Source organism: Schistocerca piceifrons, chromosome 9 (assembly GCF_021461385.2).
Source record: "Schistocerca piceifrons isolate TAMUIC-IGC-003096 chromosome 9, iqSchPice1.1, whole genome shotgun sequence".
In the NCBI taxonomy this organism is placed as follows: domain Eukaryota; kingdom Metazoa; phylum Arthropoda; class Insecta; order Orthoptera; family Acrididae; genus Schistocerca; species Schistocerca piceifrons.
This window is the reverse complement of record NC_060146.1, coordinates 104,041,930-104,057,452: the sequence shown is the minus strand read 5'-3', so window position 1 is coordinate 104,057,452 and position 15,523 is coordinate 104,041,930. Positions and strand designations below refer to the sequence as shown.

The window sequence follows — 15,523 nt, the reverse complement described above, 5'->3', positions numbered from 1 at the left end:
AATTGAAGGAAGGTAATGTTGACTTCGGTGCTTGTGTTGACATGCGACTCATTGCTCTACAGTACTAGCATCAAGCACATCAGTACGTAGCATCAACAGGTTAGTGTTCATCACGAACGTGCCTTTGCAGTCAGTGCAATTTACAAATGTGGAGTTGGCAGATGCCCATTTGATGTATGCATTAGCACGGGGCAATATCGAGACAGATTTCCAGAACGAAGGTGTCCCGACAGGAAGACGATCGAAGCAATTGATCGGCGTCTTAGGGAGCACGGAACATTCCAGCCTATGACTCGCGACTGGGGAAGACCTAGAACGACGAGGGCACCTGCAATTGACGAGGCAATTCTTCGTGCAGTTGACGATAACCCTAATGTCAGCGCCAGAGAAGTTGCTGCTGTACAAGGTAACGTTGGCCACGTCACTGTATGGAGAGTGCTACGGGAGAACCAGTTGTTTCCGTACCATGTACAGCGTGTGCAGGCACTATCAGCAGCTGATTGGCCTCCACGGGTACACTTCTGCGAATGGTTCATCCAACAATGTGTCAATCCTCATTTCAGTGTAAATGTTCTCTTTACGGATGAGGCTTCATTCCAACGTGATCAAATTGTACATTTTCACAATCAACATGTGTGGGCTGACGAGAATCCGCACGCAATTGTGTAATCACGTCATCAACACAGATTTTCTGTGAACGTTTGGGCAGGCATTGTTGGTGATGTCTTGATTGGGCCCCCTGTTCTTCCACCTACGCTCAATGGAGCACTTTATCATGATTTCATACGGGTACTCTACCTGTGCTGCTAGAACATGTGCCTTTACAAGTACGACACAACATGTGTTCATGCACGATGGAGCTCCTGCACATTTCAGTCGACGTGTTCGTACGCTTCTCAACAACAGATTCGGTAACCGATAGATTGGTAGAGGCGGACCAATTCCATGGCCTCCACGCTCCCCTGACCTCAACCCTCTTGACTTTCATTTATGGGATTATTTGAAAGCTCTTGTCTACGCAACCCCGGTACCAAATGTAGAGACTCTTCGTGCTCGTATTGTGGACGTCTGTGATACAATACGCCATTCTCCAGGGCTGCATCAGCGCATCAGGGATTCCATGCGACGGAGGGTGGATGCATGTATCCTCGCTAACGGAGGACATTTTGAACATTTCCTGTAACAAAGTGTTTGAAGTCACGCTGGTACGTTCTGTTGCTGTGTGTTCCCATTCCATGATTAATGTGATTTGAAGATAAGTAATAAAATTAGCTCTAACATGGAAAGTAAGCGTTTACGGACACATGTCCGCATAACATATTTTCTTTCTTTGTGTGTGAGGAATGTTTCCTGAAAGTTTGGCCGTACCTTTTTGTAACACCCTGTATAGATCCCTTAGAACTACTCAAACTTAACTAACCTAAGGACATCACACACATCCACGCCCGCGGCAGGATTCGAGCCTGACTGTAGTGCCTAGAACCGCTCGGTCACCCCGGTCGGCTCCGTGTTGGTTATGTATTAATAAGTCATTTTCTTCAAGGTGATTCATAATGTTCGAGTGCAGTATATGCTCCAAAATCCTACTGCAAATTGAGGCCAGTGATATGGGTATGTAATTCAGTGGGATATTCCTATTTCCTTTTTTGAATTCTGGTGTGACCTGTGCTACTTTCCAGTCTTTAGGAAAAGATGGAGAGGGCAGCAGTGTAACGCGCGCGCTGTTGGCAGTGTGTTCCAGGAGATGCTGTACGGGATCTCGACGGGGTTCGGGTCGCCGCAGGTGCCGGTGGCGGAGATTCTGGCGCGCGCAGTGCCCACCCTGCACTCGCCGCAGAAGCCCAAGAGCAGCAACTTCCTGCAGGTGCCCGACATCGAGTCGCCCAGGTACGTGGGAGGCCGCGCCGGCTCCCGCCCCACCAGCAAACGCTCGCAGACCGCATGTCAAATGACACAGCCTCCGTGAAGTATCTGATAAGCAGATCATCACCAACACTGCCAAAGTGCTTCCGCCCCGTGAGACACTGCAGAGAGGTTTGGAATTTAATCCATGCTACTGGTCCAATGTTTTCCACACCCATTTAGGTAAATATTGGGCTGGTTTCCCAGGTTCCAATTCAGCTACACACTGCGCAAACAGTTTGAAAACTACGATATATTTCGCCTTGCGACATATGCTATACACAGACAGAAGAGGTACACAGGTCCCTCACAGACCGCCTATCAATCGACAAAGCCTCTGTGAAGTATCTGATGAGCAGATCACCACCGACAGTGCCAAAGTGCTTCCGCTCCGTGAGACACTGCAGAGAGGTTTGGAATTTAATCCAAGCTACTGGTCCAATGTTTTCCACATCCATTTAGGTAAATATTGGGCTGGTTTCCCAGGTTCCAATTCAGCTACACACTGCGCAAACAGTTTGAAAACTATGATATATTTCGCCTTGCGACATATACTATACACAGACAGAAGAGGTACACAGGTCGTTCACAGACCGCCTATCAATCGACACAGCGCCTGTAAATTATCTGATGAGCGGATCACCACCACCAGTGCCAAAGTGTTTCCGCTCCGTGAGACACTGCAGAGAGATTTGGAATTTAATCCATGCTACTGGTCCAATGTTCTCTACATCCATTTAGGTAAACATTGGGCTGGTATCCCAGGTTCCAATTCAGCTACACACTGCGCAAACAGTTTGAAAACTACGATATATTTCACCTTGCGACATATAGCATACACAGACAGATGAGGTACACAGGTCGTTCGCAGACCGCATATCAATCGACAAAGCCTCCGTGAAGTATCTGATGAGCAGACCACCACCAACAGTGCCAAAGTGCTTCCGCTCTGTGAGACACTGCAGAGAGGTTTGGATTTTAATCCATGCTACTGGTCCAATGTTTTCCACATCCATTTAGGTAAATATTGGGCTGGGAATCGAACCCAGTACCCCGTGATTCAGAGGCAGCAACGCTATCCACTAGCCAATGGAATGGGTGGCACTGTCACGAATGATGATGATGATTATGATGATGTTGATGAAATGATGAGGACAACACAAACACCCAGTCCCCAGGCAGAGAATAGCCTCAATCCGGGCGAAAATCGAACCATGTACCATGTGATCCAGATGCAGCAACGCTAGCCCCTAGCCACTGGAATGGGTGACTGGACTGGTACAAAGACTGGTGATATGGAACTGCATGATACCGCTGCTCCTCCCCCTGCTGGACAAATACCGGCGATAATAAGGTTATGAATATTTTTGCTAGTAAACAGGCCGTCTCCAGCCACAACATACCAGTAACACACCCACTGCTCTTCCTAAAAGAATATAAAACACGTGTCAGTGTTCACGAGAAGTTTTACAGCATAGTTAAGTTCGTTGTAACTTGCGAAGTGCTCTAATTCTCAAATACTGGTTCGGTATAGTCCGAGTACTTCGCGCACACTTTATGGTTTTAATTATATGTTATGAGTTCCGCCTTCTTGCAAACACATTTTTTTTCTTTTTACCCAAACATGTTTGAGCGCTTCTGTGCCATCATCTGTGGGTTTCCATTCATTGAAAACTAAAAAATGAACATATTTTAGGCTGTAACTGATATGACAAAGTGAGGCCTACATTTTTTGTTAAACTGCATGTTGCGGGCTGGCATGTGAAGTTACAACCTAAAATATATTCATTTTTTACAGTTTTCAGGAAACGGAAACCCACTGCTGGTGGCACAGATGTGCTGAAACATGTTTGTATAAAAAGAAAAAAAAACAGTATGTTTGCAAATAGGCGGAACCTATAACCTGTCATTCAACTACAAATGTGAAATGAAAGGACAAGAGGTTCAGATACAAAAGATGAATATCTAGCTTGAAAACTTGGCTTACTGTGTTAACACTTTAACGTCAGAATATACTTCTTAAAGAGTAGATTTTGGCAGCATGTCAAATTTTGAAATTTGGCCAATAATTATTCGAAATATTGAAAATCAGATTTTAGATGTCCTGAAAGCCTGCAACTGCAACAGCGCATCCCTGTGCCCTGTTTTGCTGTTAGGTAATATAGATTGGAGTAATATAGATTACAGACGACAGAAAGAACAAGGAGGTGTGTATTTGTTTTATCGACCGGCAGCAGGCTTCGGCAGAGTCAACTGTAGTATAGTGCTGAGAATATTATAAGATGTGGATATAGACTGGAGAGATAGAAAGATAAGGAGATCTACACAAAACAAAAAGTGTTTGAATGAGTAGGGAATTAGGAGACGGAATAGATGAGCATCGGAAGGGGGGTAAAGCAAGAAGTTCGCTATCACCAAAGCTGTTCAGTATATATGGAGAATAATTGGAAGAGAAATAATAAAGACTACAAAACGCAGTCAGAAGATGAGCTGTAGCAGATGTTGAAGAGTATTGCAGGGAGTGGCAAAGAGTATGGGCTGAAGAAAAATATAGGAAAGACAAAAGCGATGAGAAGAAGCAAGAAGAAAGCGCCAATTAATGTATTCTTAGATAAAAAGTAAAATCCTTTCTGCATCTTGGAAGACTAATGACATGGAATGGAAGCTGTAGAGAAGAAATAAGGAGGACATTTATGGGAAAGAGAGAATTTGAAACGGTGAAGCAGTTACTAATATGTAGAAGAATTCCGATAGAGCACAGGAAAGATGTGCTAAATGTTACCCCTGGAATTATACAGCAGTGAATCATTGACAGTTAACAAGAAAGAAGAAAAGTTATTCAGAAAGTTTCGAAATGTGGCTATGGAGAAGAATGCTTAAGGTGGAGTGGATTGACAGACTGAAGAATGGACAAGTAAGATGAAAATAGGGGAAAAAATATCATTTGAAGTGATCAAGAAAATAAGATCTTGGCTAGGATGTATACTGCTTTGGAGTTGTCTCCACAAATGGTTGTAGAGGGAAAAGTGGAAGTAGTGAGAGGAATAGTTAGGAAGAGATTTGGAATGATGGGTGACAGTAGAAGAGGCCGAACATACAAACAGATGAAGGAAGATGCTCAGAATGGGACATGATGGAGAGACTCCAGAAACACGGATACGCTAAAGAAGAAGAATATAGATTATTTTCCTGTTTTAGTCCAATGCGTTTTGGAGATACAACCCATTTTCACGGACTGAATTGACGTTATTTGTTTATTATATGTGTTTCAGTTTATGACCTAGCAGTAACTGAACGACATAGTTATCAGTTGTACGCGAGAAATATCTCAGACGATAGAAACGAAATAAGTAAAGTATTACTAACTTTTGGCTTCATTTGGTCATTAATAATGCTTTATTTATTTCTTTTGGGTCGCCTCAGCTTTTTTGTGGCGTAAACTTAACAGATATTTCTTTCCTTTGCTGAACTAAACTATGTCCGAACAGACCTTGGAAGGCACAAGGGTACCGACCGGCCGCCGTGTCATCCTCAGATCACAGGCGTCACTGCATGCGTAGATGGAGAGGCATGTGACCAGCACACCGCTCCCCCGGCCGTATGTCAGTTTACGAGACCGGAGCCGCCTCTTCTCAGTCAAGTAGTTCCTAAGTTTGCCTCACAAGGGCTGAGTGCATCCCGTTCGTTCCTTTACTGCTAGAAGATAAACTGAAGCAGACGTAACGCCCCAAAACCTTAATGTAATCCGTGAAAACGAAATTGCACCTCCGAAAAGCATTTGATAAAAGAGGCAAATAAAACACATCGACTGTAGACGGCTTTTTAGTATCAAAAATATTCCTAACCTACATACAAGCTACACTCATGGAATATTTGTTATTAGATGACATAGATAATTTTTTTTTCACCACCGGGAATCGATCTGGCCCCCTCCAGGGGCATTAGCATTAGCGACCTTGACCATCTTTAGGTTCCATTCCTAGAAATCGAATACCAACATGAACACCGTGCACTGTCTTTTACAGCAAATGAGGAGCTCCCTGTAAAACCAATGTTGACCAACAAGACTGGCAATGTTATTCAGATCAATAACGCTGTACCAACGCTACGTACAAGGCACACAGCAGACCAATATCTCACAATATCGTGGGCTTCGTCGTACCAGATATGCCGCAGACGTAAAAGAGGTCTAATAAAGTTACTGTCAACATCGGACTCCGAAATCTCTTTTACTCTCTAATCATATAAACTGAACCATCTCAGTTCTGAAACCATTACGTCTCAGACCCCGTCTATACCGATTCAGGTTCGAAATCCTGGGGAAAATTATAATCTCCTTGCAACACAAAATAAGTCTGTTTCCGAAGACGAGTTACAACATATTAAAACGTATTATTAATTTTCCCAAATTCTATACGAACTAAAACAAGATTCAGTTACATATTATGCCCTGCCTTAATTAATAACTGATCAGTTTTGATCTCGTTGAAATAATGGTGGCAAAAATCTGTTAGCCGAGATATATGTTTGTGTTTATTTGAACTCTGTTCTCTATTGTCTACTGTTTCATGCAAATAACAATCTATCTCCACATTATTTACCTCGATACATAACTATTACTGCTATGTGGAAAGTGCGCAAAATTCTGCTGAATGAAAATGAATTTCCTTCTGATTTGATAAAGGAAGGAAGAAGGTGTGATGCTACCGACAGTAAAAACCAAATTCACAACCAAATCGCTACCTGGCAACAGAATCATTTAGTCTTTACGTGAGCCGATATCAGTAAGTGGGAGCCCAGCATTTCAAAATCTCAGTAACCTTACCGCATTAATCTAGTATGCCGAGTAAAACATACAGTAATGAGGCAAATAAATTAGAAAACTTTGTCAGAATAGGCTGTACCAATATATGTGACACTGATACAGCAGGTATTAAAAAATTATACTGTCATGGACTATGTAATATGTTCACACAAACCTAATATTTTAAACGTTTTTCAAGTGTTATATTTTTAATATTTTTATGCATTTTATGTGCTTATTATTAGTTGTTTTTTCGATGAATGTACTCTCAGCATCGATGTTATCTTGATTATATATGTGTGAAGGTCATTATTTCAATTAATCGCCACATCACATCCAAACAGCAAGCATGTAAAACTAAGACCGTGATTGGCTACGAATTCCATGTAATACTGTTAGATATGTGCGTTGTTACTTTGGAAACTGACTAGTGTGGGTCAAAATTACATTAATTAAACTCTACTAATCACTTTAAAACCTTGCTACAAAAAAATCAAATTCTTAATAAACAATTTCTGTACTTGGTGGTTTTTGTGCGGTGATCAATATGATGTTTGCTATTTGGATATTGTGATTTTGTATACACCAGTTACAACAGATAGCGATGGAAAACGCAAATAAATATGTTGAAACATTTTTCTCTTCCCTAAAACTAAAAAAAAGTTACATTGAATATAGTGAAATGATTCCATGCATTCGTACTGTGATGGTTGATCTCTGTGTATAGAAACCTTCCTGCTAGAAACTCGAAGTATTTTCTGGCCAGAGGATGTGTGACAATCGTTAGGAAGCATGTACTGTAATTTATTCTCCCCTCTTCCGTCACATGATTTCTGAGGACATACAACGTCCTATCTGAATAACATTATGCCATTTGCATCTTTCGCCATTTCTTACGAAAAACAACATCTGGAACTGCTCATTTCCATAAAAACGGAAGCCCCCCCCCCCCTTACAAAATTCCGACTTTTAGAATCCACCTACTTCATATCGCGTTCCATATAGGGACGTTCCAAAGTCTTCCATCAATACCATTCAGGTGTAAAACTGCACTGAAAAAATACCATCAATAAGGTATATAGTCCCGTCTCCCTATCTGAATTCTCTACAGGCAAACACCTATTCATTCGCCTGGATTAAAGTAGTTCGCGAAGGAGTGAGAATTTCTTATGTAGTCCTATGGTAAGCTTATTTTAGTAAGATTTCTACTGGAAAAATGTTCTCCTATGACGACATTCGATAGCTAGGAGAGAGAGGAGAAAGCGATACCTCTACGATCGTAAAAATAGTTACACGTGTATTAAGTGCTGGCCGATTGCTACCAATACACCATCTCATGCGATATTTGCTGTGCAGTTTCGAGGGACTTTGGACCAATGTGAACCGCGTTGTCATGAAATTTTACGGAGAACATTGAAGTTGTCGTGTCAGTGACCACTTGATCTTTGCAAGTGCTCTTTTAGAAAATCTGGTTTCAGTAACTTCGACAATTACGCTGAGTGTATTGACATCCTATGGTCTACAGTCGCTACTATATGTCTGTATAAACTGTATACTGCACTTTGTCCTCTTCTTTTTCTTCATACTTATTGTCGATTTTAGGTCAGTGACTGGGTATCTGTTCCTTAAAGCTGTAACGCGGATTTCTGAAGAAAACAGTACCAGGTTTAATAAAAAAAACACTTAACAATGCTACTGAGTTTTGCATATCAGGTTTGTTTTCTTATACATACAGTTTAATTAACAAAACTTGGATATCACTTACTTCTACAAAAAGTTAAAGAAATCATTCACATCACAAACATGAATATCACGTGTTCATTTTCTTGTGATAACGTGAAATTCTTTTTTTAAGATAAACCACATCTTGTAGCAGTTGCTTCAATTCTGCTGTTTAATTTCTTTAACTTACAGCTACAAGTAGTTGTGACAATATACAACATAGTATAAAGAAAATGTTCTGCAAGAAAAACTACATACAACTGATAAATAAATGTTACTGGGGATACAAAATGTTCAGTGCTATAGACGGTCATTTTATCATCATGTCATTTTTATTATTAAGGGTTCCTTTTTTAATGTAAGTAATTTGCAGGACGTAATTGTAGTGGTTAGCTGTGCATCAACTTTTGTTAAACCTTGTAATTCACTGAAATTCAGTTCAATAACGGATTTAGTTTAAAAAAGTGCGTAGCATACAAGTTTTGTAATTGTGAAGTTGCAGGTTCGAATATTATTAGTGCCAACATTTTTTTCTTTACTTTCGTTTAATTGTGTGTCTATTATCAAATGGAAATGTTGATTAACAAATGTTAAATTATAATGTTTGAAAAAATTAACATTTTTTATTCTTAATAGCTGGTCGTATGATTATAAATTAAAATGAGTTTTTGTCAAATGAAAAAAAAGGTATCCATATGAATGCTCAATCTCCGAAATAAGATGGTGTATTTTATTTCTGCTTAAAGTTTTGAATTTATGCGCCAAATTTTTATTTATTGTGAACACCCACATTTACAAGTCATTGGTTACTAAAAGTAAAAGTAAAAATTTTGTTACTTTTATTAAAGATTTATTATTTGTCAATTAATATTTCCATTTGTTGAAGTGTACAGAGTTTAAATGAAAGCAAAAGAATGTTGCTCCTAACTAGCTTCGAACGACCATCTTTTACGATTGCATTACTTTAACGCTACACACTCAGATATCAGGGACTGGGTTAATAAGTCCGATACGTTTCACACGTGACAGTACTTGGGAATCTTAGTCTTCAAAGGAAATTTATGCCTGGACATTACGAAGGAAATTGAAGAGAGACGATCGGTAAGGTTTCCTTGTAAGCAGATTGGAACATATGTCAGGAAACAGTAGGGCGTATCCAAGACTGAGGGAAATCGTAACAATTTCGCGTTTTTAACTCTGCCACTGTTAAAGCTTGTTACGTAACCACGTAACAAGCTGCAAAAATTGTTCGATACGGAAACCAAGATGTTTGTTCCACACATTACGTTTGTTCCACACGTTCTTGTAACGTGTAGTCCACCTAGACCTATTCATCTTTCTGCATATACGTCAGCACACATTTTTTTTCTGTACAGCTGGGTCTGCAGCTTGAAATACGTCGAAATACAACATTTTAAGTTGAATCTTCCAAGTTAGTTGCTAACAGTTTTATTATATTTAGTACAAAATGCCTATTTCAGCAGAACTGAAATTCTCAAGTACATGTCTAATTGGGCGCGACGTACGTATTACACCACTGATGAATCCTTTTGTCCATTGTTGCTGTTCTCGTAACGGTAAAATAAAACCACGATTATTTGATAGCTACTTGACAGTTCCCCATGACTCTGCATGTTTACATGCTTGGTAAACATGTAGCATGTTCAGATGTGTCCATATTTGGTAAACATATGGCGTCACCGAGACCTGTCAACTAGCCGTCAAATTACTGCGTGACAACTAACAACTGATCGAATGTGAAAGTCTCGGGCAGGTAGAAATGTACTTGACATTGGAAAGACTGACGAAATGGGCCTAGTGAAAGAAATAATAAAATTATTAGCAGCTAACTTGGAGGATTCAGTTTAAAATATCTTCACATATACAACCGACAGTACAATGCATGGAGCAAATTACTTGTAATCATGTAATTGCATTATCTGACACTCATTTTCTGCCGAAAATACACACAGAGCGAAATTTTGTTAAAAATGTTTTCCGTTGTTAGTGTACAAAAATCGGGCTGTAAGCGTCTAGACCAGGAATTATTCTTTGTTCTCCGTTTAAATAAAAAGAAACTGTTGTAACTGGTACCTGTTTATCAATGTTTTTATCTAACTCTTGTCGTTTCTTTCTACAAATTACCTGTTTTAGTATTTGTTCTTTTTTCAACGATTCTAATCATTCATTTTTTCAGAATGCTCTATTAATCACAATTTTTTTACTTATATATGTGTGTTTTTAATATATTTCTCACACAGTCTGCACCACACAAACTTTTTTTTACTCACTAAAATAAGATGACATTTTTCCCCTTTTGTCTTTTTCCCCTGTTTTTCTGTGACTGTATTTCCAGTTGTATTTGTTCACGTCTCTCCGTCAACCTGGCGTAGATTCCGCTGCATGCTTTACCCTTGTCCACAGTTTGACGCTGTGCATGGCTTTGTGTGGTTTCGGCTTCAGTCGCTTTTCGCTTTATCAGGCTTCAAGCTTCTGCCTGAAGAGGGGACGAACTAGTATAGAAATTATTTCTACTCTCCAAATTGACTTCCCCTTCCTGTACATTGTGTTGGCAAACGTAAGACGCATTGTCTAACATTTGTAACACACCATGCGGCAGTAAGAACATCTCCCAATGTGGAACGACACAGTTAAATTCATTTTCTCGTCAGTAGACAGCGTGTCTTTCTTTCAATTTCAGCTAGAAGTCGGGCAAAAAAAATTAGTGTCCGTAAATTTAAAAGGAAAGTCAGAAAAACGCAACAGACTCAAGAAAAGAACAATGATTCAAGGGAAAAGGTGTTGGTGTTCTTACTACAGTTTTGCTGCACAGAGTTGGAATAGAAAAAAAATTGTCACATTTTAGGACTTTTATCACATAATGAAATTTGCAAATTTCATAATGAGATAAAAATCCTAAAATGAGAAAAAAAAATTTTTTTCTATTCCAACTCTGTGAAGCAAAACTGTAGTAACAACACCAACACATTTTCCCTTGAATCATTGTTCTTTTCTTGAGTCTATTAAACAAATACTGCCCATGTGAGTTTATATATCACTTATAAACTCAAATGGGAAGTATTTTTTTTTAATATAATCTACACCGGTTGAAAATGTTAAAATTTTTAGGTGCCTTGCACCAATAAAATCGGTAATTTTTTTTATATAGAAGGCTGTGGATGGCTGTGTTATAAAGATTAAATTACGTGTCTGTATTGGTAGCACAAAAACAGTATCGTATCGTTTCATAGTATAAACATGCGTTGTATGCCGAAGTGCTAACGTCATACTTTACTTTTTGAGAGATTTACCAGTGACTGATGAACTACAGCACTATTATGGGATGGCCATTAGAAATAATACTGAGGATTTGTTGAAAATGAAGCAGGCAGTATAGGCTACCTTCTTCCACAGACTGTCAAATGATGAAAAATCAGGACACCACCTTTGCCCTCCTGAACCTGATTCATGGTGCAATTACCGCAATGCCCAGTACTCAAACAGTTCATACAGCCATAAACATTCCATCCCAGCAGCAGTCATGGATATCATAAAACCAATGTATAGAGACCTGACAAATCCTGAAATAGTGAAGAAGTGTCTGCATGGTCAGACTCAAAATCCCAATAAGTTATTCAATAATCTTATATGGACTCGCTTACCAAAAAATGTTCTTGTTGGAATTAAGACACTAAAGTGGGGGGTCAGTGAGGCTGTTATCGCTTTTAATGACGGCAACATTAGTAGGGTGTAAGTGCTACAGCATATGAGAATTAATCCTGGAGCAAACTGCATCAGAGAACTTAAACGGATGGACAAGGTTCGCATTGATAAAGCAGAGTATGCAGCACAGTTGGCCACTAAGGAGTCCAGAAAGAAGAAAAAACTTGGAAAAAGATCAAGAGGCTGATATACAGTATGGTGCAGGGTGCTTCTGAGCCACTAAAAATTAAAAATTGAGCATATATTGAGTTACAGTCTTTTGAAACTGTAGAAGCCGTTCCTGAAAATTTACATTTTCTGTTGCATTTTCCCCTAAATCTCAGAAACCACTCCGAGTAGAGAATTCAAATTTTCAGGGAGTAATACATATCCTGAGCCTACTGAACTAAAAGAAGAACATAATGTTACGTATGATTAAAATTATTTAGGATAACGTACAAAAAAGCACACAAAATTTTAATCGTGTAATTAAAAAATTGTATGTCCGAAAAAAGTGGCTGAAATGCAATTATTGTAGTTCAGTAGACTCAGAACACACAGTTTAATGTCCTGTAAAGGTTTGATGTCAATGGTTATAGTGGTTCCTGAAATACAGGGAAACCAAGTCACTAAATTTAACATTGTCGAGATAGAGCGTTCCAACTCTCCTTACAGCAGTGGCGCTAGAATTTTCTTGCGTTATCTCCATGCAGCAGAATGTCTAAAAATGGGACAGAATTTGATACTGTAGGAGTTCAAGAAGACAGCTGGGGTACCTTCATTTATAAGACATAGCACAATAGTGGCCATTGGGAGACTGCAGGCAGATCAAATCCAGGCAGAGGCGGGCAGGTGCTAGATGTTTATTTTTTCTTGAACAAGAATTTAACGATTCAGAATATTGACATGGCTGAAGGCTGCAACGCGAGCCGCTTTCCAGTGTCTGCGGTTATGCGCTCTTGTCCAAACAATAGTCCCATGGCTGCATTCCAACGGAGATGTCTTTGCTGCAGTGATTGGGATAGTGAAATCATTGATAAATGTCTCGAGTTTCATGCAGGTAGGACATTCAGGCCCAGTAGTAATATGTTTGAGAGCCACGAAACAACATGAGGCATACCGATACTGTGTGCATTATAATGCGCACCAGCAATGTAGCGACGCAGGACGCTGTGGCATAAGTACAAGATGTATCAAAAAGCTGGCTGACGTACGCACTTGTCGTGTGAATTTTCCATCCACTGACCAGCTAGAGCACCAATAACGGGTGTGATATGCAATCCGGAGATATACCGGTTCTCCATAATTTTGATCAAACAGTCCAGCATAGTTTTTTTGGGTAGATCGAGTGACATATACTACACTCATGCTCACAAATCAAGGATAATGCTGATACATGATGAAACATCGCTCTGGTGGTCGGTTTGCGGGTTTAAATCACCTCGGGGTATGACTATGCGGTGCATTTGACCTGCGGTCGTCACACAGTGGCGCTGGCAGCAGTCCACATACACAGAGGTGTGTTGGTGCATGTCAGCGTAGGGTGCAGCGAGTAAGTGTGCAGACGTTTCCAGACGTACTAATGGTGAATGTGTGTTGAAAATGGCTCAAAGAACACATACAGGTGACGTTATGAGGGGTGGAATACTAGGATGACTGGAGGCTGGTCAAACACAGCAGGTCGTAGCTAGGGCCTCCGTGTGCCACAGAGTGTGATCTCAAGATTATGGCAGACAGGAAACGTGTCCAGGCGCTACAGTACGGGACGTCCACAGTGTACAACACCACAAGAAGACAGATATCTCACCATCAGTGACCGCAGACGGCCACGGAGTACTACAGGTAGCCTTGCTCGGGACCTTACCGCAGCCTGCAACAGTTGTCTCCAGACACACAGTCTACAGACGATCGAACAGACATGGTTTATTCCCCGGAGACCTGCAAGGTGCATTTCACTGACCCCTGGTCACAGGAGAGCCCGTAAAGCCTGGTGTCAAGAGCACAGTACATGGTCATTGGAACAGTGGTCACAGGTTATGTTCACGGACGAGTCCAGGTATAGTCTGAATAGTGATTCTCGCCTGGTTTTCATCTGCCGTGAACCAGGAACCAGATACCAACCCCCTAATATCCTTGAAGGGGACCTGTATGGAGGTCGTGGTTTGATGGTGTGGGCGGGATTATGATTGGTGCACGTACACCCCTGCATGTCTTTGACAGAGGAACTGGTCAGGTGTATCGGGACGCCATTTTGCACCAATATGTTCGCCTTTTCAGGGGTGCAGTGTATCCCACTTTCCTCCTGAAGGATGATAACGCACAGCCCCACCGAGATGCCATCGTGGAGGAGTACCTTGAAACAGAAGATATAAGGCGAATGGAGTGGCCTGCCTGTTCTCCAGACCTAAATCTCATCGAGCACGTCTGGGATGCTTTCGGTCGATGTATCGCTGCACGTCTCTAAATCCCTACGACAGTTTAGGACTCCGACAGGCACTGGTTCAAGAATGGGAGGCTATACCGCAGCAGCTGCTCGACCACCTGATCCACAGAATGCCAACTGTTGTGCAGCCTTTGTACGTGTGCATGGTGATCATATGACATATTGATGTCGGGGTACATGCGCAGGAAACAGTGGCGTTTTGTAGCACATGTGTTTCGGGACGGTTTTCTGAACTTATCACCAATACCGTGGACTTACAGACCTGTGTTGTGTGCGTTCCCTATGTGCCTATGCTATTAGCGCCTGTTTTGTGTAGTGCCACGTTGTGTGGCACCACATTCTGCAATTATCCTTAATTTATGAGCATGAGTGTAGAAGCAGGGCTTACACTCATGAGCCAAAACATTATGTCCACTGCTCGTCGTGATACTCAAATGTCACCTTGCGGGCACGTGAAATGGTAAGAACAGGTGCATTGACGCAAGTTATGGGATACCGTTATGCACATATACAGATGGCGGTAGTATCGTGTACAAAAGAGCCGTGTATTGGCGGAGTTGTCATTTTTACTCGGGTGATTCATATGAAAACGTTTTCGACCTTATTATGGCTACACGACGGAAATTAAGAGACTTCGAACGCTGAATAGTAGCTGGAGCTAGACGCATGGGACATTCCCTTTCGAAAATCTTTAGGGAAATCAGTATTACAACAGTATCGACAATGGGCTGAGATGACCAGATTTCAGGCATTACCTATCACCGTGGGCAACACAGTGTCCGACGGCAGTCACTTAACGGCCAAGACCAGCGGCCTTTGCGTAGAGTTGTCAGTGCTAACAGACAAGCAACACTGTGTGAAATAACTTCAGAAACCAATGTGGGATGTACGACGAACGTATCCGTCCGACAGTGTGGCGAAATTTGGCGTTAATCGGGTATGGCAGCAGA

The 15,523-nt window shown here is 41.0% G+C and overlaps 1 protein-coding gene across 1 annotated transcript in view; it reads left to right on the top strand.

The window, feature by feature from the left end:
* The window catches only part of LOC124716739, a 257,768-nt gene that overhangs the window by 164,405 nt on the left and 77,840 nt on the right, over window positions 1-15,523 (top strand). Inside the window, exon 3 of the mRNA XM_047243282.1 lies at window positions 1,732-1,887. Within this exon, the coding sequence (XP_047099238.1) occupies window positions 1,732-1,887 (156 nt within the window). The remainder of the gene's footprint in view (window positions 1-1,731; window positions 1,888-15,523) is intronic.